The sequence below is a fragment of the Ambystoma mexicanum genome, chromosome 10 (assembly GCF_040938575.1).
Source record: "Ambystoma mexicanum isolate Mex_15411 chromosome 10, UKY_AmexF1_1, whole genome shotgun sequence".
NCBI classification, from domain to species: domain Eukaryota; kingdom Metazoa; phylum Chordata; class Amphibia; order Caudata; family Ambystomatidae; genus Ambystoma; species Ambystoma mexicanum.
In genome coordinates, this window is record NC_090932.1 from 1,302,668,434 (window position 1) to 1,302,696,120 (window position 27,687).

Consider the following 27,687-nt stretch of genomic DNA (forward strand, 5'->3'; position numbering starts at 1 on the left):
TTCAACTTCCTTCCCTCTTGCTCTGCACTCAATCTCTCTGTCCCATGCCTCCTCCGTGCATTCTCTTCTTCAGCTCTCCCTCCTTGATCCTCCCGCTCAACTGGAAGCCACTGCCCATCACAATCAAAGTTAGCTCGACTGTGGATCTCTTCAAAGCTTGGCTTGATCTTCACCTACTATCCAGAGACAGAGTTACCCCAGCCCTTCGCCCATCCTCCTTACCTCATCGCTTCATCCAGTGCTGCATAATAATTCAATTTTGTATATTTGTACAGTACTCCTCTCTAGTTTGATGGAATTGACTATCTAGGTTAATGTTACTTTTGCAAGTCACCTGTTTCTTTGTTTTGTCCCTGGTCCTTGCCCACCTTGTTCGCACTCTTTTAAATTGGCTCACCATTTGTTCTCATCTTTGTACTATTCTTGGGAATGCCTACGCTATGGGTAAATGTGCTATTGTAAGTCCTTTCCAATTGTAAATAACACCCTTGTTCTTCAAATAAATATAAAATACAAATACAAATGATAGAGAAGAATGTTGGATGCTTGGAGAGGTACAAATGATTTCAATATGTCCTCTTCTGGATTGATTTGGGTAACAGTAAACATGTGTCATCTTTCTATAGCACCAACCTGGGTTGGGGGCTATAGGGGGTGAATGTGTACTCTATACATGCACCTGTTATGCTGTGTCATGTTCTGCATAGTGTCTGCTCTGGGTGCTGATGACATACCTGTTGACAATAAGATATTTGCCATAGTTGAGAAGTAACAGCATTGACAGTCACAATGCCTGGTATGTAGGGCCACACTTAGGAAGTTCTTTCTGTATGAGTTAGTGAAACGTGGATTGAACTTTCACAGTAGCAGGAAGTGAGTGCCAGACTGTCGCTTGGAAATGTGATTCGTACCCGGGAAAGACAGATTGACCAATCACAATCCGTCTTTTCCCGGTGCAATTATGCAATCACCGCCCGTGCCCGCGGCATAAAATAGAAAAAGGGCTAGATCCCTTTTGGGATGACGGCTGCAATTTGTTCCATGTTTCTCATGGCCCCGCCATCTGAAAAAGGACCTAGTCCCTTTTCCATTTTAATTGCTGCCGGCATTTTTTTGCTTTTTCCCCCCCTTCCTTCAGGAGATATGCTACACGCTGAGCCCATGTTCCGATGGAAGAAAAAAAAAATACATTGAAAACCATCCACACCTGGGTAAATAAAGGAGTGCAAATGGTTTTCACCCCCTTGGCGGGGGGCTGACATGGCTTTGCACTGGCCTACCTAGGTGAGGGCTGGCAGGCCGTTACTGGCCATGTCAGCACCCCTGCCGCGGGAGTGAAAGCTGCAGTCATTAGCCAGTGCATGGATACCTGGGAAGATATGCTGGGATGTGTTGAAAGCCTGCCTTCTGTTAGTGAGTACATCTGGGTGGTCCCAGTAGGTAGTAATTATGTGCTGTAGTTCTTACAGGACAAATCAAGCAATCATCATTTCATCTGGTGTTTGGCGTATGTATGTGCTGAGTTCTATATAGCATAAACCTAGCGGTGAAGCAATGTAGAGCTGTGCAACAAGGGGGCCCAATAATAGGGTACACAAATATAGATCCCCCTAGAAGCATAGACTAACAAGGCTACACTTGCAAAGCCATACAGAGGGGCGATTCAGTGGGTTACAGGACGGGGATACAGCTTAGGGAGGGAAAAGCTGTCCAGTTTTGATTAATGTGATGGTGGGTTTTATTTGATCTAACCTTCCTAACTGTACTGTTGAGTCTGTGATTCTGCATCAGCACTTCTCTCCCTGGCTGCCTTCTGCTCTGAAAGAGGAAACAAGGCGTGTCCCTTCATGATCCATATAGAAGAACCCAATGGCTGCGAGTTCATAATTAACGCCTTCCATATTCTTTCTGTCTTTTGTTCTATAATGACTTTAACCTGTGTCGAAGTCACTTTAGGGAGGATAGAGAATGGTCCTGAGAGACCCTGGGGACCACAGCTCACACTGTGATAATAGGCCTGCAGGGGCTCCGCAAGCGCATTCACCCCATCCCTCTTGTCTAGTACCACACATAGCCACCAAGAATGTGTTCCCATGGGCCCTGAGCAGAAGCTGTACTATGCGGCTAAGAGATGGAGAAAAGCTGGGCTTCACAAGTCCTGTTGTCAACCGGAACTGGCAAAACTCTGAGCCCTGTATTGTGTCAAACAGAAACCAAACATCTTTGAAGGTCAAGCGTGCAAATCTGGCAAAGGGAAACTTGCGGCCCATGCTGTGGAAGAGGGGAGCACATGTACCGAGAAGCCCAGAAATGGTGCACTCCATCATCTCAGGGGTAGTAGTCTTAAAGATCTGTGGCATGGGCCTTGGCTCTATGTACCAAAAGCTAAAAAGGTTAGTCTGCCATCTTGGAGACACACCTCCACCTCATTGATGATACCCAACAAGGCTGAAACACGTCTATGGGTTTACTGTTGGTACTCTTGTTCAGAGGAGATTTGCCTATCATTTCGGTGCTGGACTACCTTTGGGTGGGACAAAGACTGATATGCATATGGAAATGTCTCCTCTGTGAAAAGCACAGTGAGCTAAAGTGGGGTTGAGACTCTGCTGGGGGCCATCCAGCCAAGAACAGGTCAATGGGCCGTGGCTGTGCCGGTAGAGAGACTCCCAGACCTCTTCATGCAAATATTGTGTAATATCCTGCCAAAAGCTATGCATTTCACTGTGGAAGACTTAAAAAATGCATTTTTCTCAATTCCACTTCATGAAGACTTACAAGATCTTATTTCCTTTTCATATAGAACAATTTGTCTGAAACATACTCATTTGCCTCAGTGGTACTGTGAGTCACCCTCAATTTTGAACAGAGTACTTCAGATGGACTTGGAAAATGTTCAACTCAAAAGCGCCATAATTCTGTACGTGGATGACATTTTAGTGTGCAGTGAGACAGAAGAAAGGTGCAGAGAGGACTCTGTCAAATTAATGACTACAATGGCAGAGAAATGGTACAAAGTGGATAAGGAAAAACTACAATATTGCCAGGAAAGAAGTACTACATATAGGGCAATTGAATTCAGATGAAGGAAGAAAAGTGACACCTGAAAGGGCAAAGGCCATTATGAGGACTGAACAACCAAAAACAGTAAGACAAAAGCAACAATTCTTAGGCCTATGCAACTATTGCAGGGCCTGGGTGTGTGACTACAGTACATACGTTCGACTCAAGGAAGCACAGGTGGCAATAACTAAACTAGTATGGATAGAAGAGATGATTGAAGGATTTCAGGAATTAAAAAAAGGTGATAAGTACCACCCCGTGTTAGGGATTCCAAATTATAGTGAAGAATTCTACTCTACTCATTCAAATGGAGAGGTAATGACGGCAGTACTTACACAGAAAACAACATTAGGACATCTTATATCCAGTCATGAAAGGACATTATCCTTGTGAGCAATCTTTGGCAGCAGCTGCCTTTGCAATAGAAGAGGCTTCTAGTGTGACCATGGGGTGTTCAATAACGCTGTTTGTAGAACATGCATTATTTGCATTTTTGTAGAAACCTAAAAGTATATTGATCACACAGAGAGCATCAGGATAGGAGGTGATTATTTCAAATGCTGCGATTAAAATTGTTAGGTGTAGCACAGTGATTCCAGCAATGTTTATAGCTGAACCAGTGGGAGAATATGATGATATGCATGACTGTATTACATTTAACAAGTGGTATGATGATATTCCCAAGTTAGAGAAAATGCTCTAGGGAGAGGGGAAGTGGTCTTCTTTGACAGGTCATCGAGAATTGACCAGGAAAGTGGGGTGAGACATACTGGATTGGCAGTGGTAAAATTGAAACGAGAGGGTAAATTCGAGGTAATGATCAGTAGGAGATGGCCCCCAAATGACTCAACACAGGCTGCAGAATTAGCTGCACTTATTGATGCACTGCAAAGCTTTGAGGATGAGGAAGTGACAGTGTACTCTGACTCCACCTATGTGACGTCAACAGTACATGCAGGCTTGTCACGCTGGAAAAGGAGAGGCTTCCTCCACGCAGACGGCACTCCAGTGCAACATGCAGGTTTATTAGAAAAACATATTGAAGCACTGAGTTTTCCAGAGACACTAGCGATAATGAAATTCCAAGAGAACAGATTTAATCTCTCATGCAAATGAAGCCGCAGGCTTGGAGGCCAAAAAAGTGGCCTATAATCCAACTATATCTGAGAGTGAGGTAAAAAAAATAAAGCAGCCAATGGGGTGATGCATGCTGGTTAAGGAAGGCTTCAATATGACGTCCATTGTACAGTTAATTGAAATACAAGGAAGAGCATCACCACAAGAGAAAGAGTTATGGAAACAACAGGGATGTCTTCTGCCCCCTACTCAAGCAATTTGAAGACAGGGTAGCAATGGAAGGCCAGTTATGCCTCTAGCACTATTGAGGGTAGCGTTGGAGCCGCTCCACTACCCAGCACATTTGATGCAAGAGAGTCTAGTTGCTACTATTGCAGAAGAATGGTTTGTACCAAACCTATATGAACATGTGGCACAGTTCATTATAAACTGTATTGTGTGCCAGAAATGTACTGCAGGTCATACTTTGCAAACAGTAATTCCCAGAACCAGTGGACTATTCCAGCATCTGCACATAGATTATGTAGATATGTTGCAGACTTGCAATGGATATAGGTATATATTGTGTAGTATGCCCCTTTTCAAGATGGATTGAGATGGGTCCATGCACGCACCCTGATGCCGCTTGTGCTATTACGTTCGTTGTGCGCAAAGTGTTTACAAGATGGGGTGTGTGCAAGGTTTTGCGATCTGACAATGGACCACACTTTGTGAATGAGCTATTTGAAAATATAGTTCTGTTATTATGCATTTAATATAAGTTTGCTTCTGCTTAACATCTGCAACCAAACGGGTTCTGTGAAAAACTCAATGGCCCTTTAAAAGAAAGCAGAGCAAAAATCAAAACCACTTTAAAGAAAGGATGGTTTCATTGCCTAGCCCTTGCACTTTGTGCAGTGAGGAACCAGTCTGGCTCAGATCATCATCTGATGCCCCATGAGTTGGTGACTGGACTGTGCATGGGAACTCCTCTCACTCCCCCAACAAGGGCACATACAGACGCCCATTGTGTAGCAAGGGCTCTAGGTGATGAAATGCATGATTATCTAAAAACGATGACTGAAAGTGTTTCTTTTATGTCCCAGAAGCTCAAGAATCAATGGGAGGGGTCAAGGGAAAATCAGAAAGATACTCAGCCCATTCATTTAGAAGAGACGCTCAAACCAGGTGCTGGTGCGTTAATGTGTGTGTACCTGGGGCACACTTCATATTGACGGCCCTCATGAAGTGGAAGAAGTGAGCCCTACTGCTGTTAAATTGCAAAACAGGGGAGCGCGGATACATTTCCATGATGTTAAACTGTATAAAGGACAAACCTTGACCTCTCCTGCAGCTACCCCATCCGAAGCAAGTGAAGAACCTTGTTGAATACAAACCAGATCCTGGACCAAAAGCCAAGACAAGACAAAGGAAAAGGAAACAACATTTTTAGATTAGGATTTCTTAAAAACAAATGGACTTATAGTGATCCTGCAAAACTTTCCCTAGACTAGGTGAAAAGAAACAAGTGTACAGAAGCAGTCGAAAGCAGAAGAAAAGAACAATATTTAACTTTTTCTTATGTTACCCATTGTACACACATTCTTGCTTGCAGTATTTTCAAATATATTGCAGTCTTACCCACATTAATACAAAGGCCTAGTGATATAGTAACGTTTCTCGTAAACTCTAAAACTAATACGATCGTTCTGAGAATTATATTGGGGATTATTTTTAAAGTTCTTGCTATAAAGTTATAAAGAAGCAATACATTGATACCTTTGGTGTATGTCAGATGTAATTAAGGAAATGGAAATGTTCCAAAAGGTAATAATCGTAGCATCAAGAAAAAGATGTACCAAACGAAGAATCATTATTGGAGCTTTCTGTGGTATTTTGATTTTGACTGTTCTCCTTATAACGTTGGCATTTACACATGTCATAAGCAGCGAGAAGCCAGAAAAAAAGACATCCCCCACTAGCCCCATTATTCCTATTGTGCCTGTTAAGAACCGAAAAACCCCATTGCATTCTGATATTAAAAAACTCTTTCCCCTAGTAAAAAGAGATGCTGAGGAAGATAATGAAAGTATCAACACATACCTAGATAAATTGGCTCATTTAGCAAATAACCTATGGTACCAGCACATGAAAGAAGTGGGAGAGAGAGCATCAGAAGAGAGGTGTTATGTGGGCTCATTAATACCCAATGCCACGGCCTATGCTCATTAATACCCCATGACCAGCAAATTCCTCAGGGTCATTCGCTTCTCCAAGCAATGAGTTGAGGGTGGATCCCTTTCCTCGAGTGGGGCCTCCATCTGGAACAGCCTACCTGCCTCTCTGAAACTTGAAGAGAACCATCTTCAGTTCCAGAAGCACCTCAAGACCTTCCTCTTTGCTTCTACCTTTGTTCTTCCTCTCCCCTGCTAATCTGTCTGCTTTGGCACCAGGCACTTGGGTACCTTCTGATTTCGGACCAAGATCTCTGCACTCCCAGCCACACACCCGCACTGCTTCCTGGCAACCCTTGCACTTGGGTCTGTATCTGCTATCCTACAGTCCCCTTCCAGCACCTATCAGACACCCATTGTCTACACCTTATTCTCGCACTTACCACTTGCTGGCTGCACTACCTGTTGTTGTTCTATCACGTGTTCAGCACTTTCTACTCCTCTCCTACCCCTCGTACTTTCCCCCTTCCCTCTCCGCTGCACTTGCATTTTCTCAATGTCACTGCACCTAGTAAGATCGTTGTTTTGTCCTCCCTTGTTTCCCCTCCCTTGCCTCGTCACACTCTAAAACACTTGTGCATGGGCGCGATACAAATAAAATAAAATATCATATCATATCATATGAATGCAGCAAGAACATTTATTGCAAGAGAAATGTCCCCACATGATGCACAATGTCTCAGTCATCTAGCAGCCTGCACTACGAGAGGCCAATTTGAAGGGAAGTGTGCAACATTAAGATGGCAATCAAGACAGACCTTTCCCTACAAAGATACATACGTAAAGACAAAAAGGATGGAGAGTGGATTAGGGTGGACAAACAAAAAACATATGTATTCGTCCCAATTTGGAGAGAAGATACAGGCTGTTGACATGAAGAGCATGAATTGCTCAGACATGACTGTAAAATCAGGGGAGCCAGGATGCTGGGAAAGAGCACAGCTGTTGGTGTATTGGCGTGTAGCAACTGGAATTGGATGGAAAGATGGACTAATATCATGCCCTGCACACCTACTGAAGAAAGACTCTGTCCACGGAGTGCAAAAGGTGAACAATGAATGCTTGGAATCATGAGCTAAGCATGCAAAACTCCTAACTTGGGTTGACAATGAAACAGGAACAGTGCATATACTACAATTGAAGAATGCAACAACATGCTTCAAGAAAGATGGCAAGGTCTATGTTGGAAGGAACAAAGGTTGTGGAGAAACAATTGAGGTACCAGGAATTAATGGAGGAACTGCAGTTCTGATGGATCGATAGTGGGCCTGTGGATCCAGAGCTTACATGCGGTTGCCTAAAGATTGGGGAGGAGTGTGTTCCAATGTAAATTTACACATCCCAGCACTAGTGATTCCCTAAAGTGACCTCCACATCAAAGAGTTCCCAAAAATGAATGAATATAATAGAAGGAAGAGATAATTTCATCTTTGCCAACTGAAGAGAGATCATTATTTCTCATCAAAATCAATAAAGGCTTACGAAGACATTCCTGATGAGCACAAATTATTCAGCAAGACCACCATGATAATGACATCTATATTCACACCAGGACTTCATGCTGCAGTAAACGCCAAGTGGTTGCAGATCACTAGATAGGAATTGCTGAAGACAATCAATGCAACAATAAAAGGATTCAATGAATAAAGGAAGAATTGAGAGTCATCAGGCGGATGACTCTCCAGAACAGTATGTTCTGGATCTAATAACATCAATGTAAGGAGGCATTTGTGCCAAAGTCGGGCCTTTTGCTGTACATTTATACCTTCTCATGATGGTGAAAATGAAACCCTGACAGAGGCAATAACGATGTCAACGACCCTGCATACAGAAATCAAAGACGAAGTTGATAAAATGGCAGGCAGTGATTTGTTCTCATCCCCGATTTCATGGATTCCATCTTGGTTGGCAAATGCTTTCAGATTACTTGGAGCAATACTAGTGTTGGTGTTGCTAGAATTCTGTCTCTTAAGGACCATCTTGGGACAATGCCAGAAAACAATCAAGAAAGCTATTGGGATGAAGATAATGATTGATGTTAGCAGTGGTATTAGAGAGAAAACACAGACTGACAGTGGTATTAGAGAGAAAACATCAAGAAAAGTTACCTTGCACCTTGCGGAACCAGCTTCTACTATCCCCAAGATCGGAAGAGATTTGCAGGACAATGGATATTCTGTTCACCAGCAGGAGATTGTCACCACATGACCTGGAATGGCGATGAACACAAAGAATGCAGGCCACCTCAGGGGGTGGAGAAAATATGGGTCCCAAAGTAGAGAAAATATGATGAGATGGTGGAAGAAGATTAAGCAGGAATTTCGGAAGAAGAAGAAAAGAAGGGTATGGTCGAATTTTTGACCACAGGGGGGAATGTAGAGGAGCAGGAGGAGGCCTCTCCTCTATTCCCAGCCCCTTTACCACCGTCCCACTGGAGTAGCAGACAAAGGGCTATCATTGGGAATTCTTGCATGAGTTTATGTGACATGTCAATACCACATCGAATTTATTAAAGATGATATGCACTTAGACAGCCATTCAGAAGATGTCCTCACGTTGAGTCAATGGAGGGAAGTTACTAGGAAGGATGTCAATTACCTAAGTGGAAGGAGGCAGCACTAAGAATCATGGATGAATGTTAAACAAGAATCTAATGACGACAATATGATGTCATAAGGAAGACATATGAGCCTGAGTCGAAACAATATGAAAATACCTAAAACTGATGATGGAGCAGAAGCTGATGCGCTTATGCTATTTTAGAATCATTGCAATCTATTTTCCAATTCAACCGCAAGTGTGGTGTGACACAATAGACTCGTAAAGGTGCACATGATCCAGATATGGTCATTATATAGATATGGTCATTATTTCGATTTCAATTGAATATAGGCCTTGAGGACGACTAAGGTCAAAACACATGTCAGCTGACCCTTTTTTGAGAATAAACCTCCATCTGGAAGAATCTTTCCAAGGATATGTTGAACTAATTTCTATCTTAACCATTTAGCTTATGGAATTCAGGAGGCAGAGCGCGAGACACCCCAAACCCAACCATACCTCTTCACTATTCAATCAAGGCTTTTATGGGTGGACTTTGGGGAAAGGGTGATGCAGCTTGCCACCACATTTAACACCCAGTGGTCATAGCGCACTTCACTAGGATACAAACCCATACATTTATCTTTCTGTTATTCTATAAGTAGATATGTTCCCCTGACCCAATCCCTCCCGGCATTATGTTTTTGTAAAATGCTGTGTAGCATGATGTCACGGGTATGTACATGAGACTATAAAAACTCTGTGCAAGCAAACTTTGGTGTGAAACAACGAGCATCTACTTTGATAGCTGTATTTCTCCCTGCTTTCTTTCAATGAGATTAAAGCAGTGTTTTACCATATTTCTTTGGTCTGTCCGATTATTTGGTCTGTGATAATTATTGGTAATCCCATCTAGCACAAAGAAGATGCTTCAAGGTGCTAGAGCAATTACTTGTAATGCTTTTGCAGATTGTAGTTCTTTCAGGTGCTCTTGTCCCTATGGCCATACTCTATTTTGTCTAATACATTTCTATTAGGATTTCCTATATTGGTAGGCTAATTCATTATGTGATGTGTGTGCTGTGCAAGTCAGATTTATGGAACAACATCTATTTATTTATTGAAAGAAAGTCCAGAATGTATTGGTGTATCTAAAGATCAATGAAAGGAGATGTGGTCACTTACTAAATTGGAAACTATGCAACGGGGAAACAAGATCCCATATCCCTGCTTCACCACTTGAAAAAGAATTGTCATCATGCCCCCTTCCTGGCACCTGTGGAAGCGGTGGACAATCCACCATTGATGTGCTACCACGTTCCCTGCGAGCGCACATTCCCAGTCTAGTTTATTTCAAGATGGCTGCTGCCGTGAAGTATACCTTCAGCCTCCAGTTACACGGCCTCGCATTGCAACTGTGTTTCTGCTTGAGGGTAAGACGCTTGTTTTTCTGCCTTGAGCTATTTGCTCCTTTGTCTTTCCTTCTATCCCTGCCACCTTCTGCCTCTGTGCCCTTCTTCACAAAGTGCCCTTTCTCTGATTGCCGTGCTCCTCCCTGTCCGCTCTGTCCTGCTGAATCCTCCTATGGCACTCCCGGTGCTTCCATCTACAGTGGCTGAACTCGCTGGAGCCTCCACATTTGTGTAACTGCGACCTTCGCTTACTTCAGGTTCCTGTCAGCGCATTCAGTCAGGGTTTTCTTCTGCCGGTTTGGCTTTTACCCCTTGTTTGGGCTGTTCCGGGGAAGGAGCCCCTTGCTTTGACAGTCCTGTAGTCAGGCATAGTGACTTCCACCGTGACAGGCCATATTTTAATAAGGAAAGAAAGATCACCAATAGATGATCCAAGGCAACCCTACGAGAGGACCTCTGACCCCAGTCTTCAAAAGAAAATCAGGTGAGGAGGAGGAGGGAATTGCTGAAAGCTATGTGATCTTGGGCACATCACTGTTTTGTACTAATTTATTATTCTTAACTGGCAAAATTTGGAAATGATTCAGTTTAGTTTGCACTGCAGAAAAAGCCTTGCTCTTAAATGGTTTAATATAGAGGGGCTCCTTATGTATGTAATAATTAATGAGCAGTTATCTAGAGCATGCCACGAGCTATTTGTCTCTTAGCTCACTCATGGCAGCATTGCTTGTGAATCCACGGCCATCTCCTCAATGAAAAGGTAAATGGATTCACCAAATTACAAAGTTCATCCTCCACATTGTCAACTACTATGGACTCAATGGTGCACACTATTGTGTAAAAGAGCACCTTATTAAAATCCCACATTTACCCAAGTTCCAATGGTAAACTAGACACTTTGTGGTTCATATAACAACCATGCCGAATGCCCAACAGGAGATTCTGAAAATAGACAATTATCTTTAATTTCACAAAATGTTAAATACCTACACATTTACACTTTAGCTCAAACCAAAGACTGCTGCAAAAAGTTAGATAGGCACATTGGTATCGCCTGGCACTGCTAGAAATGAGAAAAAAACGTACTGGGGGAACCCTCTCATCCTTGGAGGGGCGGAGTTGTGGCAGGTGGGGCCATAGAAAGGAGGGGGCGGGGCCGAGGGGGCGGGGCATAGGGGGCGTGATCCCAGACCAGGTCACCAATGCAGTATCTCTTCATAGATCCCAATCCTGGTGATTTGCATAAAAGCAAAGCGCATTGTGGAGGGGCTGAACGGCAAGGTCACACCAACCCCGTTGAGCACCAAGGAAGACATTGACAGGGCTGGGGAAGACTTCACGACTGCTGTCCAGGAGGCAATCAAGAGCAGCGTTCCAAAGCAGAAGACAACCCGATGTTCCATCTACGATCTACCGAGAGGCATCCAACAGTCAATCACCGACAAGAACTGGGCCCGATGCCAGTGGCAGAAGTTCCGCACGCCTGATCTCCTGCAGAAGTATAACACGCTCACAAGACTCCTGCGGGAACAGATCCAACAGCACCGTGGAGAGAAGTGGGAGGCCACGGCAGCCAAGCTGAAGGAGGCGGACAACTTAGTATGGAGAGTGACTCGTCGCCTAACTGGGAAGAAGGAACCTAGCCCACCAATCCAGGGATGAACCCACCTTGCATGCAGCAACAAGGACAAGGCAGAAGTCCTTGCCGAGACACTAGAGGCTTTGTTCACCCAGAACAAGGTACGTAGGCTCTCAGACTGAGTGGAGGAAGCAGTTGAGAAGCATCTTGCAGAAGACCGAACCGGGTTGGGAGCTGAAGACATCGAGGAATGCACAAGCGCTGAGGTAGCAGGACTTGCAGAAAAGCTGGTGAACGGCAATGCACCCGGGAGCGACGGAATAATCAACCTGACAATCAAGAACCTCCCACCAGCATCAATAGAACACCTCACAGAGATTGTCAATGCATGCATGAAGCTCCAGCACTTCCTGAGTTCCTGGAAAGAAGCAAGGGTCATCGTTTTCCCAAAGGCCGGCAAATCATTGAGGGATCCTGCGAACTACCGTCCCATCAGCCTGCTCTCTGGATTATCGAAGCTCATGGAGATGGTTCTCCTCGCTCGTCTCAGCAACTTCGCCACCAAAAGAAATCTACTAGCAAAGGAACAGTTTGGATTGTGAAAGGAGCATGCAACGACCGATCAGCTGCTGAGAGTGATGGACACCATCAGCCACGGATTCAACATCAAGAAGTCCACAGGAATCGTCTTCCTGGATGTCGCCAAAGCATTCGACTGAGTCTGGCACAAGAGACTGCTGCACAAGATGATTGGCCTGGGATTTCCAAACTACCTGGTGAAGACAATTGCAAGCGACCTGGGAGGCCACACCTTCCATGTCGCCATGCGGTCTGAGATGTCATCATCACATCCCATCAAAGCAGGCGTGCCACAGGGATTGAACCTCAGATCCTTCCTGTTCAACCTCTTCACCAACGACATTCCGACAGATCTCCACAAGACCAACCTGGTGCTGTATGCAGATGATGTTGCAGTCATCTCCCAGTCATTCAGAGAAAAGGAAGTGGCGAAGAACCTGTAAGCTTCATTGGATACCATTGCGACGTGGTACAGAGACTGGCGGATAGAACTCAACACCAGCAAGACAACTGCAAGCTGTTCACCCGAAAGAAGATCAAGGAGCACCCACACATCAGCCTCAACAGGGAGACCATCAAATAGGAGAGCAGCAGCTGCTACTTCGGTGTGACCCTGGACAGAAAACTCAACTGGGAAAGCCACATCGAGAATACTCAGCAGAAGGCAACAGGAAAGATGGCAGCGCTGTACCCACTCCTGAAGACCAAGTCCATGCCCCGCCGGACAAAGATCAATGTCTACAAGGCGATCATCAGACCAACCCTGACGTATGCCTCCCCAACATGGATGACCTGCCATGAGCGACACCGGAAGAGTCTTCAGATAGTCCAGAACAAGGCCCTGCGGATATCATCTGGAGCTCCAATCTTCACAAGGATAGCGGTCCTTCACATAGACCTGGACATCGAGATGTTGGACGAACATCTAGCGAATCTGAGTAAGAACTTCTGCCAAGGACTGGATCAGAACCTGAACTCTCTGATCAGAAGACTCACTGCCACCACTGCAAACCCCTTCGACCGCTACCCGCAGTCCTTCACTGCAAAGACCTTGTGAAACCAACCCTACTGTGACAAGACTACACAGACCCAGAAGAATACTAACCCACAACTACATACTCAACCCGAGAAGATGGAGTAATGAGGCTCAAGCCTCGGTATCCAAAAATCACGGCTGATGGATAAAAATCTATCAGTAAGAAGAAGAAGAAGCTGGAACATTAGTATGCCCAGAATTTTACTCCTGGAACATGTCTTATTGTGATTCTGTAAGAACCTTTTTTGAGCGATCAATGGAAGTTGGGCTTTGTTGCCTATGCCGAGTCTACTGAAAGTGTCTGTTTGTTGAAACGTGGGTTGCTTGTGTATATGATAACTTGAGTTCAGCTTCATCAAGCAGACTGCTTTGAATACTCACTCGTTCGGTGTGAGTATTGTGGGCAAGCAGCTGGGCGTGCAGACAGGGCAACAAGACATGTTTTGCCAGAGTTCCGGCAAGCATGTCTTGCAGGAACCCTGCTCCATCGTGTTCTGGCCCATTTCCTGTGCTGGGTATCGGGCACCTCCTTGGTTCTGTGTGTGTCCCCTCACAACTATTTATAGGGCCAGCTCTGTTTGTAAGCCACAAAGCTTTGCTTTTCTCAGTAATTGCACTGACGGCTCTTTTCAGACGCAGGCTACTTGTTTGCTTCATGTTTAAACTGCAACCACAACCCAAGGTGTGCAATGCAATCCTCAACTGCAGTGCGCTCATTAGAAATATATTTTTAAATAATACAAATAAACATTTGGTTCTGCCATGTGGCCTGCCACTCCACATCAACACTGCAAGCTTAGAGTCAAGGGGCTGGTTATGGACGCTTAAGTAATGGAAAGGAGGGCATTTTTCAACTGAGCTATAAACATGATGGACAAAGAAAAGGGAAACCCACATTTTTGCACCAACAACACGGCCAGTCGCATTCATTTACTCACACCTGTACTATTTCACATGAACTGGTTATCTCATTTCTCTTTTGGTTAGTCGTAAGGTAGCCTGCTAATGTACTTTGCAGGACATACATGATTAACCTTGAAACTTGTCTTGCCATCCTTATTTTGTTGGCTTGATGGGCAGACAGTGCCATTCTAACATTGCCGTGTTTTCAGCAAGACTTTGCAAGAAGAGTGGTGAAGAACAAGGCGTAAGAGTCTGCACGCTCAAGAAAAAGGACAAAGCCATTGAAACCTATACCCCAAAACACATAATTGCCCCAACTCAAGACAACCCCAAGGTCCACCACCTCCTATGTCCCAGGTACACACCCACATTCTTGCCTGCAGGACCCTCCATAATCCACCACTGCTTTTATGATTCATTCCGAGACGCCAGGGAACTGAGCAAAGAAAATCCAGTCACTAGAGAGCAGTTTATTTATTTATTTATTGGGTATTTATAATGTGCCTATACACAATGTGTTTCAAGGCGCAACAAGACAAGGGGGTGGGGCGTGACAGAAAGGAAAACCGGTCCTACTAGGCCTTGTGACATCCAGATAGTGCAAGTGCAGTAACAAGAAGTGCGTGGGAGAGGGGAGGGTGGGGAAGTGCCAGTCAGGGTGGAAGGATCCGTGAGAAAGCGAGTGCCAGGGGAGGCCAGGTGGACAGTGCCAGGGAAAAGCAGAGAGTGCAGGTGAGCGAAGATCCATGAGCTAAGTGTGAGGTAAGGTGTTGGAAGGGCTCAGGGGGTGCAGGCACAGCCAGGCTAGTGCAGGGTGAAGGGGCCCGGAAGGGCAAGTTCAAGTTAAAGGGGGGAGTCAGGGGAGACCAAGTGTAGGGGTCGACTGGACGAGGAGGGCCTGGTGCCCGGTAAGAATTTGATGGAACCAGTCAGCCAGTCAGACGGGGAAATTAGCACGAGAGGGGGAGAGGGAAGGAGGAAGAGAAAAGGAATGTCTTGAAAATCTTCTGGAACTTAAGGAGATCCGGCTCAAGTCTGAGAGTGGCAGGGAGGCCATTCCAGAGGGAGGCACCTGCGGAGGAGAGAGATCTACCCCCCACTCTCTGCTTGGAAAAGCATCTGATCTGCAGAGTTGGAGCTAGAAGACTGACAGCTTCTAGCAGGAAGGTATTTAGGGAGAGAGCATTAGGTGTAGTGGGGTCCCAGGCCCCAGAAAGCCTTGTGGACGACGCAGAAGGTCTTCAACTTGATCTTTGCAGCAACTTGGAGCCAGTGGAGAGATTTTAGGGCTGGGGAGATGCAGTTCCAGGGCTTTAGGCCAAGGATATGTCTTTTAGTCCAGTGATACATTACCGTGTAGTGATGGCCACTGTTCCAAGAGGCTAAAGAGCCGACAGTCCCACTCAGAGGCAGCTGGTTTGCTTGGGAGGGAGATAGGGAGGGTGCTGCCCTGCTTGTTTTTTGCCCTAGGTGAAAAGATGTAAGTTTTGATTCAATATCATAACTTACATCTTTCTTTTACCGCCAATATGCAGTGCGGCTGCATGCAGGCCGTGTGCTATCATGTGCAGGTGTGTGTGTGTGTGTGTGTGAGAGAGAGAGTACAGTGTGTATGTGTAATAGGTGTCAGGGCAGTGGAGAGCAGGACTGGTGATTGCATTGGGGTGTGTGCAGAGCTTGGAAGGGAACAAGGCAACAGCAGTAAAATTTAGGAGCCACCACGAACAAGTCTTTTTATAGCGGCATAAGTAGGATTATGAGCAATGCCGATATGAGTCTATTCTTACATGGCAATACTGGCTATTTAGGCACACTTATCACAGACTTTTCTGTTTACAGCGGCATAACTGCATTATGGGCAAAACCAACATGAATGTGTTTGTGTGTGGGAATACTGGAATATATTGGTGCAGCCAGCATGGACATATTTTCTTACAGTGGCATTATTGGTTTTATGGGTGAAGCCAAAAAACAAATGTGTGTTCTTACGTGGCAAAGCTGTCCTATGGGGGCAGAGCTAGCATGGACTTGGTACAGTGTCATTTCTGGCATTATGAGCACAGCCAAAACGAATGTGTTCTTAAGTGGAAACCCTGACTCAAATTGGCGCAGCCACTCTGAGCATGGTTTCTTAAAACTGGCAGAATTCTGACATATATTGTGGGCTAAGGCATCAAGAAAATGCCGTGGAAAATGCTCCTCTGTATTTTTGGTGACCTGGCATCTATTGGATTTGTTCATGTGTTACCCTACAAAGCCGAATACAAATGCGTAAGGCTTTTTACCCAATTCCTTACAAAAAGTGTTCTGTAAAATGCATCATTTTACCCATAATAAACATATTTCTCTTGGTTGTGAGGACTACAACCCTGAGCCCACCTTGGTTGGTGGGGCACGCTCGCTGCTTTCGGATGCTCGCTCACATTCATGGGCAGAATGTATTTATTTTATTGAGCTGCCTTTGGCGAGTGCAACTAGTGGAGTTCCTAAACTTTATAATAAAAGCATTTTGTTGTGATACATTTTGTTAAATGTCAATTAAATGCAAATGCAAGTGTGAAAATAAGGAATACTTAGTAACACTGTGCGAGTAGTAGTTCAAACGGTACATGACTCAAAGATATTTACAGAATTTGGAAAGAATCCATTCATTAGAGTTAAATTAGTATTCTGAGACACCAACAAGACCAGGCTTCATTCATGCATCTGCATTCACATCCCTTGCATGCAAAAGAGCAATGGCCTCTATGCAGAGGATTGTTTATATCCTGTGCATGCAAAAGAGCATGCAAAAGAGCAATGACCTCTATGCAGGGTATTGTGTATATCTCTTGCATGCAAAAGAGAAATGACCTCTATGCAGGGGATTGTTTATATCCCTTGCATGCAAAAGAGCAATGACCTCTATCAGGGGATTGTTTATGTCCCTTGCATGCAAAAGAGCAATGACCTCTATCAGAGGATTGTTTATGTGAAATGTTCTTTTATAACACAAGCATACATTGCAATACAAACATTAACCATAAATATAATGAATTTGGGGAATTAAACCTCTAATATCTTTAGTTAGAAGCAATTCCTAAATGTAATTTGAAGAAAGTTAAGAGAGTCCTGACATGACCTGCTTGCATCAGGGGTTTCAGGATGGAGGTTTGGCACTGCCAGATTTCTTTGCTTCATTTCTGATTTTAGCTATTAGGTGGCACTTATGCATCACCCATAACCCAAAACTATTGCATTGGAATACCGATTGAGAGAGATGACATGCGAGGAGGCACACCGAGCTTGTGGGTGTTGTTTGGTATTTACCCATCAAATCACTGATTTTAGCCATGATCATCTTTATGACCATTTATGTATGTATGTATGTATGTATGTATGTATTTATTTATTTATTTATTTATACATTTTGCATTTGCCACCCATTACCTTTCCCTCCCTGCCAAAACAGCTCCTCCACGGATCTCTTTGTGCAACTGACTCTATCCAGCAGTAATATCAAAAGTTGTCATACAGGAGTTATTTCTAAGCAGTCTGGTAAGAGCTAACAGCTTAATTGCTGTTGTAAATGTGCTACGGGTGTAATAAAAAAGTATTAACCAAGTGTACCTGCATCCGCTTTATTTATATCTGTTCCTTGCACTGAACACTTGTAATAAATCAAGCATTGACTAAGCAAATAGTGTTTGCATGTTTATGGGCATTGGAGAGTCATTTGCAAGGTGCTGCTATCATAAACCCAGGTAATCACAGCCTTTTCCGGCTGTTGCCATTTTATAGCCATGAAGTGCCATATGGCATGGTCTGGCACATTCCTAACCCATGCCTCCACAAAAGGCGAACGGTGTGGCTTTGCCAATGCTTGTTTTATCTCCGTTTAAATATGTGCATAGACCCTAAGTTTGCCTCCCCTTGAAAACTGCTTTAAGCTGTTCAATAACTGTTATTTAAGAAGCCAAGGAAGCAGGGGAGGCACGCGGTGACCACAGGCAAAAGACCAAAGAGAGCAGGCTTTGGGGTGGAGGAGACTGTGGCGTTAGGAAAGGCTGGGCCCACAAAAACATTCGAGGAAATCACTCCCAAGTTTGCACCTGTAAGTTATCAGAGTGTGAAAACAGGCTGTTGGTTCAACACAGGGATATTATTTCCACTTAATGAGGGGAACCATGGATGCTTAGTTCATGAAGTTAATTGAAACTAGCTATATCAGGAGAACACTCTTGATCCGGGTGAGGGCGGGGGGGGGGGATCGAAGGGGGGAGAGAAAGTGAGGAAGAAAGAGAGAGAGGGAGAGAGGAAGAAAGAGAGAGGGAGAGAGGAAGAAAGAGAGAGGGAGAGAGAGGGAGAGAGAGGGAGAAAGAGAGAAAGAGAAAGAGAGAGAGAGAGGGAGAGAGAGAGAAAGAGAGAGAGAGGGGGAGAGGGAGAGAGGGAGAGAGAGAGACTTAAGGGTAATACTAAAAAATAATTTATACCTAATACCTGAAAATTAAAATAAATTAATAAAAATACCTGTGCTGGCGCCTCAGTAGAGTGAAACAAAGGAAATAGGCTTAGAGTGAAGAAAGAAAAAGAATAGCCCCTCTACGGGTCATTGTAAAGAGGGAACGTCAAGCGTATAGGCAGGGGATAGATAGGTTATTCCTGAATAGGAGACAGTCAGGTAGAACTCAGACAGCCTATATCTGGGTGGGTCACAGATGGAGGCCCAGAGAGATCATATTGCCTTGCAAATGTGACGTGGATTTCAGCCAAGGCTCACACTTACTCGGTGGTGCTGAAGTGGCGCGGCGGGGCGGCGTAGGAGTAGAGCAGCAGCATGAAGCTGGTCAGGAGCGTCCCCAGGATGAGGCCTTTGCACATGGACCGCCAGGGCCTCCCCTCAGGCAGCATCTCGCGCTCCTGTCAATCAACAAGACACAAGATAGGGTTAAAGCGGACCGCCTGAACCGGGAAAGAGACAACGCAGGTGCCAAATCACATGAGTATATGATAGATAGATCATGGGCAGAGGCGCAGGGCGTAGAACTGAGAAGGCAGGTGAGGAAGACAGACTGGTAGGGCGGTGAGAGGTGTGTGCGTGTTGTGGGCCGAGACAAGTAGGTAGGGGGTGAGGTTTTATTGAAACTGAGGAATGCACAAGGAAAAAGATTTGACGACAATCCGAGGAGGTTGAAAGGTATGTGGAAAGGCACCGGAAGGCGCAGATAGAAGGATACATTACAGTGCGCAGTAGGTGTGGGCCAAGGGTACGAGTTCACACAGTTAGAGGAAGGGTAGCTCAGGGGCAACGTGTTTGCCTTGGAAACAAGACAATGCCGCACAACACAGGTTCGAATCCGGATCCAAAAGAACAATTATAATTATAAAGGCGGCTGGCAGAAGCGAGTGATGAAGCAAGAGGAGTGCAAAGAACAGTGAGAGGTGACAGGAAGGGTAGTAGAAGGGGAGCGAGGAGGTAGTGAGGGAATGGATCGAAAAGATAGAAAAATGGAAAGAGCAGAAAGCTGAGGGTCACAGCACAGGAGTATCCAGAATTGCAAGACTGGGTGGGGGCCAGCCACGAAAAAAGTCCTGCTACTTTCCCCCTCCAAAGGCACCTTGGAAAGTTAATGATATACTGACACACAGTCGTGCCTGCCCCCCATATGATCTGTACCCTCTCCCTGCAACATTCGGACAAGAGTGGCACATGGAGCTGTGTGCTCCTGCTCTGCAGCTGGCTCTGCCCCTTATTGGGCCTGTAGTGCAGTGCAGTCAATGGCCTGGAGTGGGGCACAGAGCGTGCTCCTGCTATGCCCCCTAGTGTGCATGAAGGGTGCAGAGCAGGAGCATACAGCAACACTGCTGCCCCAGACATGATGCCCAGAACAAAAGTCATGCCACAGTACGAAAGGGCTAGACAGGCTACCCGGCCAGCGTAAAATGTGTAGGGGCCCATTTCAACATGATGGTTGGGGGCCCCCTGCTTATAGTGAAAACAGCCTGAGGCACCCATGGAGTGTATACATTACAATGGCGACAAATATAAGGTTAATAGCCAATGATTATCTTGAGACGGCCAGCCAACAGGGAGCTTAAACACGAAATGCCCACTGAAGGGCTCTAAACCTTTCTTTGTCAGCAAGTGGCTGATGTGGAGTAACCAGTGTTAGAAGGCAATGAGGTGATAACACTTTAGTATATCCTGTTGGAAGAGAAAACGCAGCTTGTAATTCAAGCGCACATTTTGAGCCTCCGAAGAAAAATATAGAAATTAAAATATTGCTGTGTTACAAGACTGTTGACTGGCAAATGGGGGCAGTTGCCGGGGCCCTCCTGAGGCTCCAAGTCCCTTTCATTTGAAAAGGTTGAAAGGACATGACGCCGTCCCTGGGCTGTCCCCAAATGCAGTCTAGCTAAGTAATAACACAAATCATACTTGGTCTTAAACCAAGTATGCTTTGCGTTATTACTTGGCTAGGCTGGCATTTGGGGGCACACCCCTTTCTTACTGAGAGTTTATCATATATGCCCAGAAAAAAACATCACCAGACAGTGCTCCTGTGTGCCCGCCAGCTGAAGCCCTGAGTGCATTCACTAGTCCGACTTCAGAAAGAAGTCAGTTCATTTATTTCTAACCCCAGAAAGGAATGATCTGACTTCCTGCCCAGGACTGGAGCTGGAGGGGCACACAGGAGCACTCTCTGGTGTCTGTGTCCCGCACTACTCCAGGCTGCAGCTGCTGCAGTGGCACAGAGTGGGGTGGGACAGGGACACCTGTTTGCCGTGTGGTGTACTCGTGCTCAGCACAGTCCTTGTCTTTGCAGCGGAACACCTCTCGTTTGGCACCCTCACTGTCAATGAGGGTGGCGAACGGGAGGTGTCCCGCTGCCAGGAGGGCAATTGTACCCAGCTGCCAGCCCAAATGTCCCAGTCCAGCTACTGAAAGAGCCACTGGGGGCAAGCTACCTCCCCTGCCCTCTCCCTGCTCGGTATGCCATTGGGTCACAGTGTCACACGAAGGTCAGAGTGTCACATGAAGGAGAAAACAGATGGCCCAAGAAATTATTATGAGGGCGAGAAAAAAAATTAAGTGGAGGGTAGGGGAAAGGATATGGAGGTATAAGTGGGGAAGGAAGAAGTCAGGGGATCCATAGGAGGAAATTGAATAAGAGAGAGAAGGTGAGCTTAAAGAAAGGGAGGAGGTGAACAGATAGAAGAAAAGGGCAATTAGTGAGAGGGTGATGTGAAAGAAGTGGAGGGATTGAGAGAGTGAGGGAAAGGAAGAGGTAAGTGAGGCAGGGGTCACTGAATCTGCTCATAACATGCTGCACGGATGCAGCTGGATCAGAGTCCCGCTTTGGAGTTTCTTACTTACAGCACATTTTACATAAAAGTTGATGGGTTCCTTTCTGAGCACTGGAGCATTTATTTTCTACCTAGACACAGATCTCCTGGAGGATAGCTCACATGTTAAGCGCTCTCCTCTAGCACGGGGGACATCCTACACTTCACAAGTTCAAATCCTGTCAGGACGACTCCGGCCTTCACCCTTCCAAGGTTGATAATGGACAGGGCTGGTGTGGCGATGAAGAAACTACACAAAGTAAACTCAGTAGTTCCTTTATTAAGAGCCCAGACACAGGACCAACGCCAACCACCACTGATCAGCTAAACTCCCCAACCGCAAACTGTCAAACTCAGTTCCATTCTCGTGTTCCATGGAGTACAGCGCGGGAGCACTTCGCACCATGCGACAGAGATCATAACACCTCTCCCTTTCAACAGAACAGAAAGCAATAACACTGGCACATGAATTAGGAAGAAGAACTAATAAACATAAACTTTGAACATAAAAGGTGGCGCACACTGGCTGGTTACAAGAAGGAACAGCTCTTCTGAGGCTGATGCAAACAGGGTGTGGAGTTGGAAGGCCAACAGGCTTATCAGCAGTTGAAAGGATCAAGAGAAAGCCAGCCAAGATTTCCAAGCTTTCAGGAAGACACTATTTTTCTTTTGTATTGCCTTAACACATTTGTTCTCTTGAGAAGGAGGGAAAGGTTAGGTTAGTATAGGCCTTTTTATTTTAACCAGACTGACTTGGACATATTTGTTATTTGTTTAATTGTCGAGGGTACTCTGATTTTAGAGTTAGGGCCAGTTAGGAATTTTACCAACCCAACCAAAACTTTAAATAAAGTTTTTTGAAACATGTATCCATTGTGTCTGTGTCTACTGTCTGATACCATGCCTTCCTTGCAGTACCTTTGCAAGTTTTGGACTGGCCCAGGGTGCCGTGGGTCAAGTAAGCTGTGGATTTCATTGGGCCCATGCACAAGTTGATTCCTGAGGAGTGCTACAGTTGGGGATTATCACTGCTTATGGTGTGAAGTGGAGTTCATGTCTATGCCAACTACGTCCAGTAAGATAAAGTATTTGGAAGATAGGGGACCTCTGAGACAGTGACAGATAACAGGGTTCAGTTTACCTGAAGGGAAATGCAGATATTTCTGAGTGAGATGGGAATCAAGAGTTGGAGAACAGCTCTTTAAAACCCTGAGGCAAATGGTTTGGTGGAAAGGGTAAACAGGACAGTTAAAGGATGTATTCAGTGGGCAATTGCTAACCATGTGTCAGTGCAGAGAGCTTTGTGTGACATGTGGGTGTATCTGACTATGCCCAATATGGTGACTGCAGTTTCTCCCTTCGAATTGTTGAGAGGAAGGAAGGCTGGGTCAAACATGGTGCCAGCTTGGGTTGGTGGATTGTTGGGTGAAGGAGTGCCTCCGGTGGATGTGGAAAGAGTTCATGAAAGGGTCTTGGAGACCCAGCAGAAGAACACGCTTTGTTTTGACAGCTAGATGCGTGTCAAGGAGAGTGTTATTCAAGTGGGAGATGTGGTACGGGTTAAAAAAACTTTTAGGGTAACCAAGGGAGATTCCCAGCATATTGAGCCTGATGTTATCACAGAAACAAGTCACAGTGCCGCCAAACTGGGCAAGAATGGTTGATGGAACAAAGAAAGGATTGTCAAGTTGAATAGCAATAGGAGAATGGCAGAAGAGCAGCACAGCAGCAAGGAAGATCCAAATTGAGGACAAGAGTGTGGTGTGCCCACAAGGGTGTGAGTTGGAAGATTTGAACAAATGTGTGGTGTGGTTGAAGGTGAATGCTGTGAAGATGGAGGTGTACGGGTGAGTGGACGGCAAAGTGAAATGACCATAACTGTAGATGCATGTGAAACTAGACATGGTACCAGAGATCATCTTAGGCGTAATGTGAAACACCGTCTCGTTTTTCACAGTATCTTTCGACACTGCAGCGGTACAGCAAACACAACACTAGTCCACCATCCAATCAACTTCTTTGTCCGTTCCTGGCCACCAACAGCACTCACACAAATGCCTCTTTGTATGAGTAGCCCCTATGTGACCTTTATGTGCCATTTTCAATAATCTTGCATGTGCACCAACCAGAGGCACAACCCAGTGATCACGTATCAACAGACCATCTTCCACCAACAGCTCCTCCTGGATCTTCGCATAAACTTGCATCTCTTTGTCCAATCCACTCTCTAGGCCACCCATTCAGCACATTATGTACTACTCGCACCAACACTTCATCATGCACCAACATGCTCTTCCACTCCTTACATGCAATTGTGTTCTGTACATCCCTAATAAACGCTACCATCTCCACATCACCTTCTACTTCATCCTTGCCCCCTACTTCTGCTTATGGCAACCATGACAAAAAATCATCTCTTACATTCCTGTTTCCAGTAACATATTCCATAGCATGTACGTACTCATGCAGCTTAGAAGCAAGTCAAGCTGGCCTTGGAGTTGTTTTTCCTGAACCTCCATCTTGCAAAACCTTTAACAACAGTTTATGATCATCCGTTCACTATGTAAAAACCATGCCCCCAAACATAGGACTTGAAAGGTTGCACAGCCCATACACACTTGAGAGCTTCCCGCTCAATTAAAGAGTATTGACGTTCGGCATTCCACAAAGTGTGCAAGGCAAACACCACAGTACACTCCTTCCCTGCATTCACTTGCCCCAGCACAGTGCCCGGACCACATGCGCTCGCATCCACAGAGTTATTACACATGGGGTACCTTTGCGGAAAGCACTCAAAATGGGCACATCCCAAATACATGTTTTGATCAGCGTGAAACACTTTTCTCTCTCATCAGACCATTCATAACACATACCTTTGTGCAACAACTCTCTCAATGGTTCCACCAATGTGGCGTATCCTGGAAGAAACCTTGAATAATAGTCACTCAAACCCATGAAGGATAACAAGCTTTCCTTGTCTCATGGCCTTGGCGCCTGTTTAATAGCTGTTACCAATCCCTCCCTCGATTTCACTCCATCTGCCGATATCACATTTCCTAGGCATTCCACCCAGGCCTTTAAAAACACACACTTGGCTTTTTGCAAAGTCATGCCTTTCGTACGCAACCTCTTCAACACCACTGGCAGAATTATGTTGTGTTTGCTCACATTTTGCCCATTGTTCAATAAATAATACTGAAATGCCACCACCTCCTTCAAACGTCTGAACAATTCATGCATGACATGTTGGAAACAGAAGATGCAGATGCCAGTCCAAAAGGCATCTGCTTGAACTGATATCCTCCTTTTGGCATTACAAAAGCAGTCAAAGGTCTGGAGTCCAGATGAAATTGAATCTGGTGGTATGCAGTTCTTACATCCAGCGTCAAAAAAGCATTTAGCATTCGCAACCTTTGAAATAAGGTCTTCGAATTTAGGCAAGGGATAGCAATCCACCCAAATTGCTGCATTAAGTCCCCTCAAGTCTACACAAAGCGGAATGTCTCTGTTCTTCTTTCTCACCACCACCACTGGTGACAACCACAACAACGACTCAGTTGGTTCGATTAGTTGTGCCTTAACCATACTTTCCAGGTGATCAGCAAGTTCCTTCCACACACCGAAACGTACAGCTCTTACACCTTGTCTGACAGGTTCTGCATTGCGCTTCAATTTAATCTGATGCATAAATGCATTTAGGCTTCCAAGACTATCCTCAAAAACATTGTCATGCTCTTGAAGAATCTTCTCTAGTTCATACTTGTCGGGTAAACCTGCTCCTCACTACACGGATCCAAAACCATCCTCAACCGTGCCTGCGTTTCCCAACCAAGCACATTTATACCTTTGCTGGCCACATACATGTCTTCAGCATAGCATCCCTTCAATTCTAGTTGTGAATGAAATACCCCAATAATGTAATTCTCTCTCCTTCTAACTGCTCTGGAGCAATCCAGGGTTTCATCAAACCTATGTGACCAAAATACATATGAAAGGTTTCCTGGGATATTATACTGACTGCAGTACCTGGGTCTGTGACCAGATTAACATGTTTACCGCTAATCTCCACCTTGCATTGCAGTAATTTATTCATTTTAGAAGTTGCACCTGTTGTGCCGACCATCAGCACAATGTTCTCCATACTGCTGTGGTCTTCTTCATCACTTTCCGCTGCAAAGTTCATTCGACCTCCTCTACCCCAATGGCATGTCTTTGCAAAAGTGACCCACGCATCTGCACACACCACATTCTCTGCCCAATGCTGGAAACATCTTGCTGGATGCGATATGTCCAACACCACCGCAACTGTACCACTCCCTGGTAACACACATGTCGCCTCTTTCTCCTCTTCTTGCATTTATTCCTCCTGCACCTGAAGGTGTCCTTATGGTCCTCTCATTGACATAAGAGCACGATGGATTTTCACCACTTTGCTTATCCAGAGCCTTTACACCACTGGCAGACACTTGCATACTTTTTGCAATGTACACCGCCTGATCCAGTGTAAGATCCCTGCAACTTAACAATCTCTCTTGAATTCTATTGTTGTTGCAATGTACCACAATTTGGTCTCTCAAATGCTGTTCAATTAAATGTCCAAACTCACAATCCACTGCCAATATCCTTAGAGCAGCCACATACTCCTCTACTGGCTCATCTGCAGCTTGTGGAGAACGTAGAAGTGGTGCCTTTCTAGAATAACATTAGACTGCAACTCATAATGCCTCTTCATGTGCAGAACTGCCTCCACATATTCAGCTACATCTTTACCCTCCACTTGTACCATGGGTAAATGGTGAAACACGGTCTGCCCTTCCAAACCCAGGGCATTAACCAACAACGCAGCTGTCTTTTTCACTTCATATATTGCTCCATCCCTGTCTGCTAATTAGGTTTCAAATGCCTTGAGGCTCCCCCACCCCCGATACCTTGTCCCCCATTTCACTGGTGGCATTCTTGGGGTAGCTAAAAATGGTGGCGGCGGTTGGGCCTGCTCAATGCTGGCCAATCTGCCAGAAACAACTTGGAAAATCGACTTAAGCAGTCTCTTGGCGTCCTCGTGTGGCCAATGTTTTTATTACATGCGCCTCCTACTTTCCTTTCTAATTTGACATCAAATATCAGGCACCTTCATTCATTACATGAGCCCCAGTGTTGCACAAATCAATTCACGCCCCTCAGGCCTCTCCTTTAATAGAGTGACGTTATCTGCCGACACCGCCTCCAGAAACCCTCTGCCCACCTGGCATGGCATCTGCCTGATTTGTAAAGGTGATATAGCAGTGGCAGGGCAATTCCCTCCCAAGCACTCACCTACAAAGTCATTTTCGTTCTGGGAGAACATACAAATCTAGCTTCAAAAGCATGCATGCAGCTTTGGAACTCCGTGCCCCTATGCCTGCGAGTGGATCAATCTTACATGAACTTCAGACAGAATTTCATCCATTGGCCTAAAGACAATGACCAATAATTCCCTGTCACCTCCCTCATCCTACTGTACATAGATTGCAGAGCCCTGTTATCATGCTGTCTGTATAGCCCTCTTCTTGTGTCGCCTTTCCCTTGTACATTATGTATCACGTACCTGTAGTTCTGTGACATCTTGACTTGTATATGTGCTCGTATATTTGCGATGTGTACATTGTGTTTTCTGTATTTTCTAGATCTCGTGATTTGTATATATGTCATGTGCAACTTAAGCTGAAATACTTCATGTATCTTCTGCGCCCTGATACCTCAGGGTCTGGCGAGCAATATAAATAAATAAACAAACAAACAAGCGTAAGACACGTATGCATGCCTTTTAGGTTCCTCCATATTTTCATTGATTTATGTGGTGGAGGAGAGGCAGCCAGTGGAATTACCACCCCGACCAGCAGCAGGCAGCCTTTACACAATTTGCTATACAAGGTGTAAAAAGATAAGTAAAAGAGTTTCAACTGCTTTTGCCACTCTTTG

At 45.2% G+C, this 27,687-nt stretch overlaps 1 protein-coding gene across 4 annotated transcripts in view; it reads right to left on the minus strand.

Annotated features, from left to right (window-relative positions):
* The window catches only part of GAL3ST1 (galactose-3-O-sulfotransferase 1), a 228,758-nt gene that overhangs the window by 9,886 nt on the left and 191,185 nt on the right, over positions 1-27,687 (minus strand). For 3 of the 4 annotated variants that reach the window (XM_069619318.1, XM_069619317.1, XM_069619316.1), the window contains one exon: positions 19,169-19,302. The exons of the other annotated variant lie outside the window; for it this stretch is intronic. In XM_069619318.1, coding sequence (XP_069475419.1) covers positions 19,169-19,293 — 125 coding nt within the window. In that variant the 5' untranslated portion in view covers positions 19,294-19,302. The remainder of the gene's footprint in view (positions 1-19,168; positions 19,303-27,687) is intronic. 4 annotated transcript variants of the gene reach the window in all.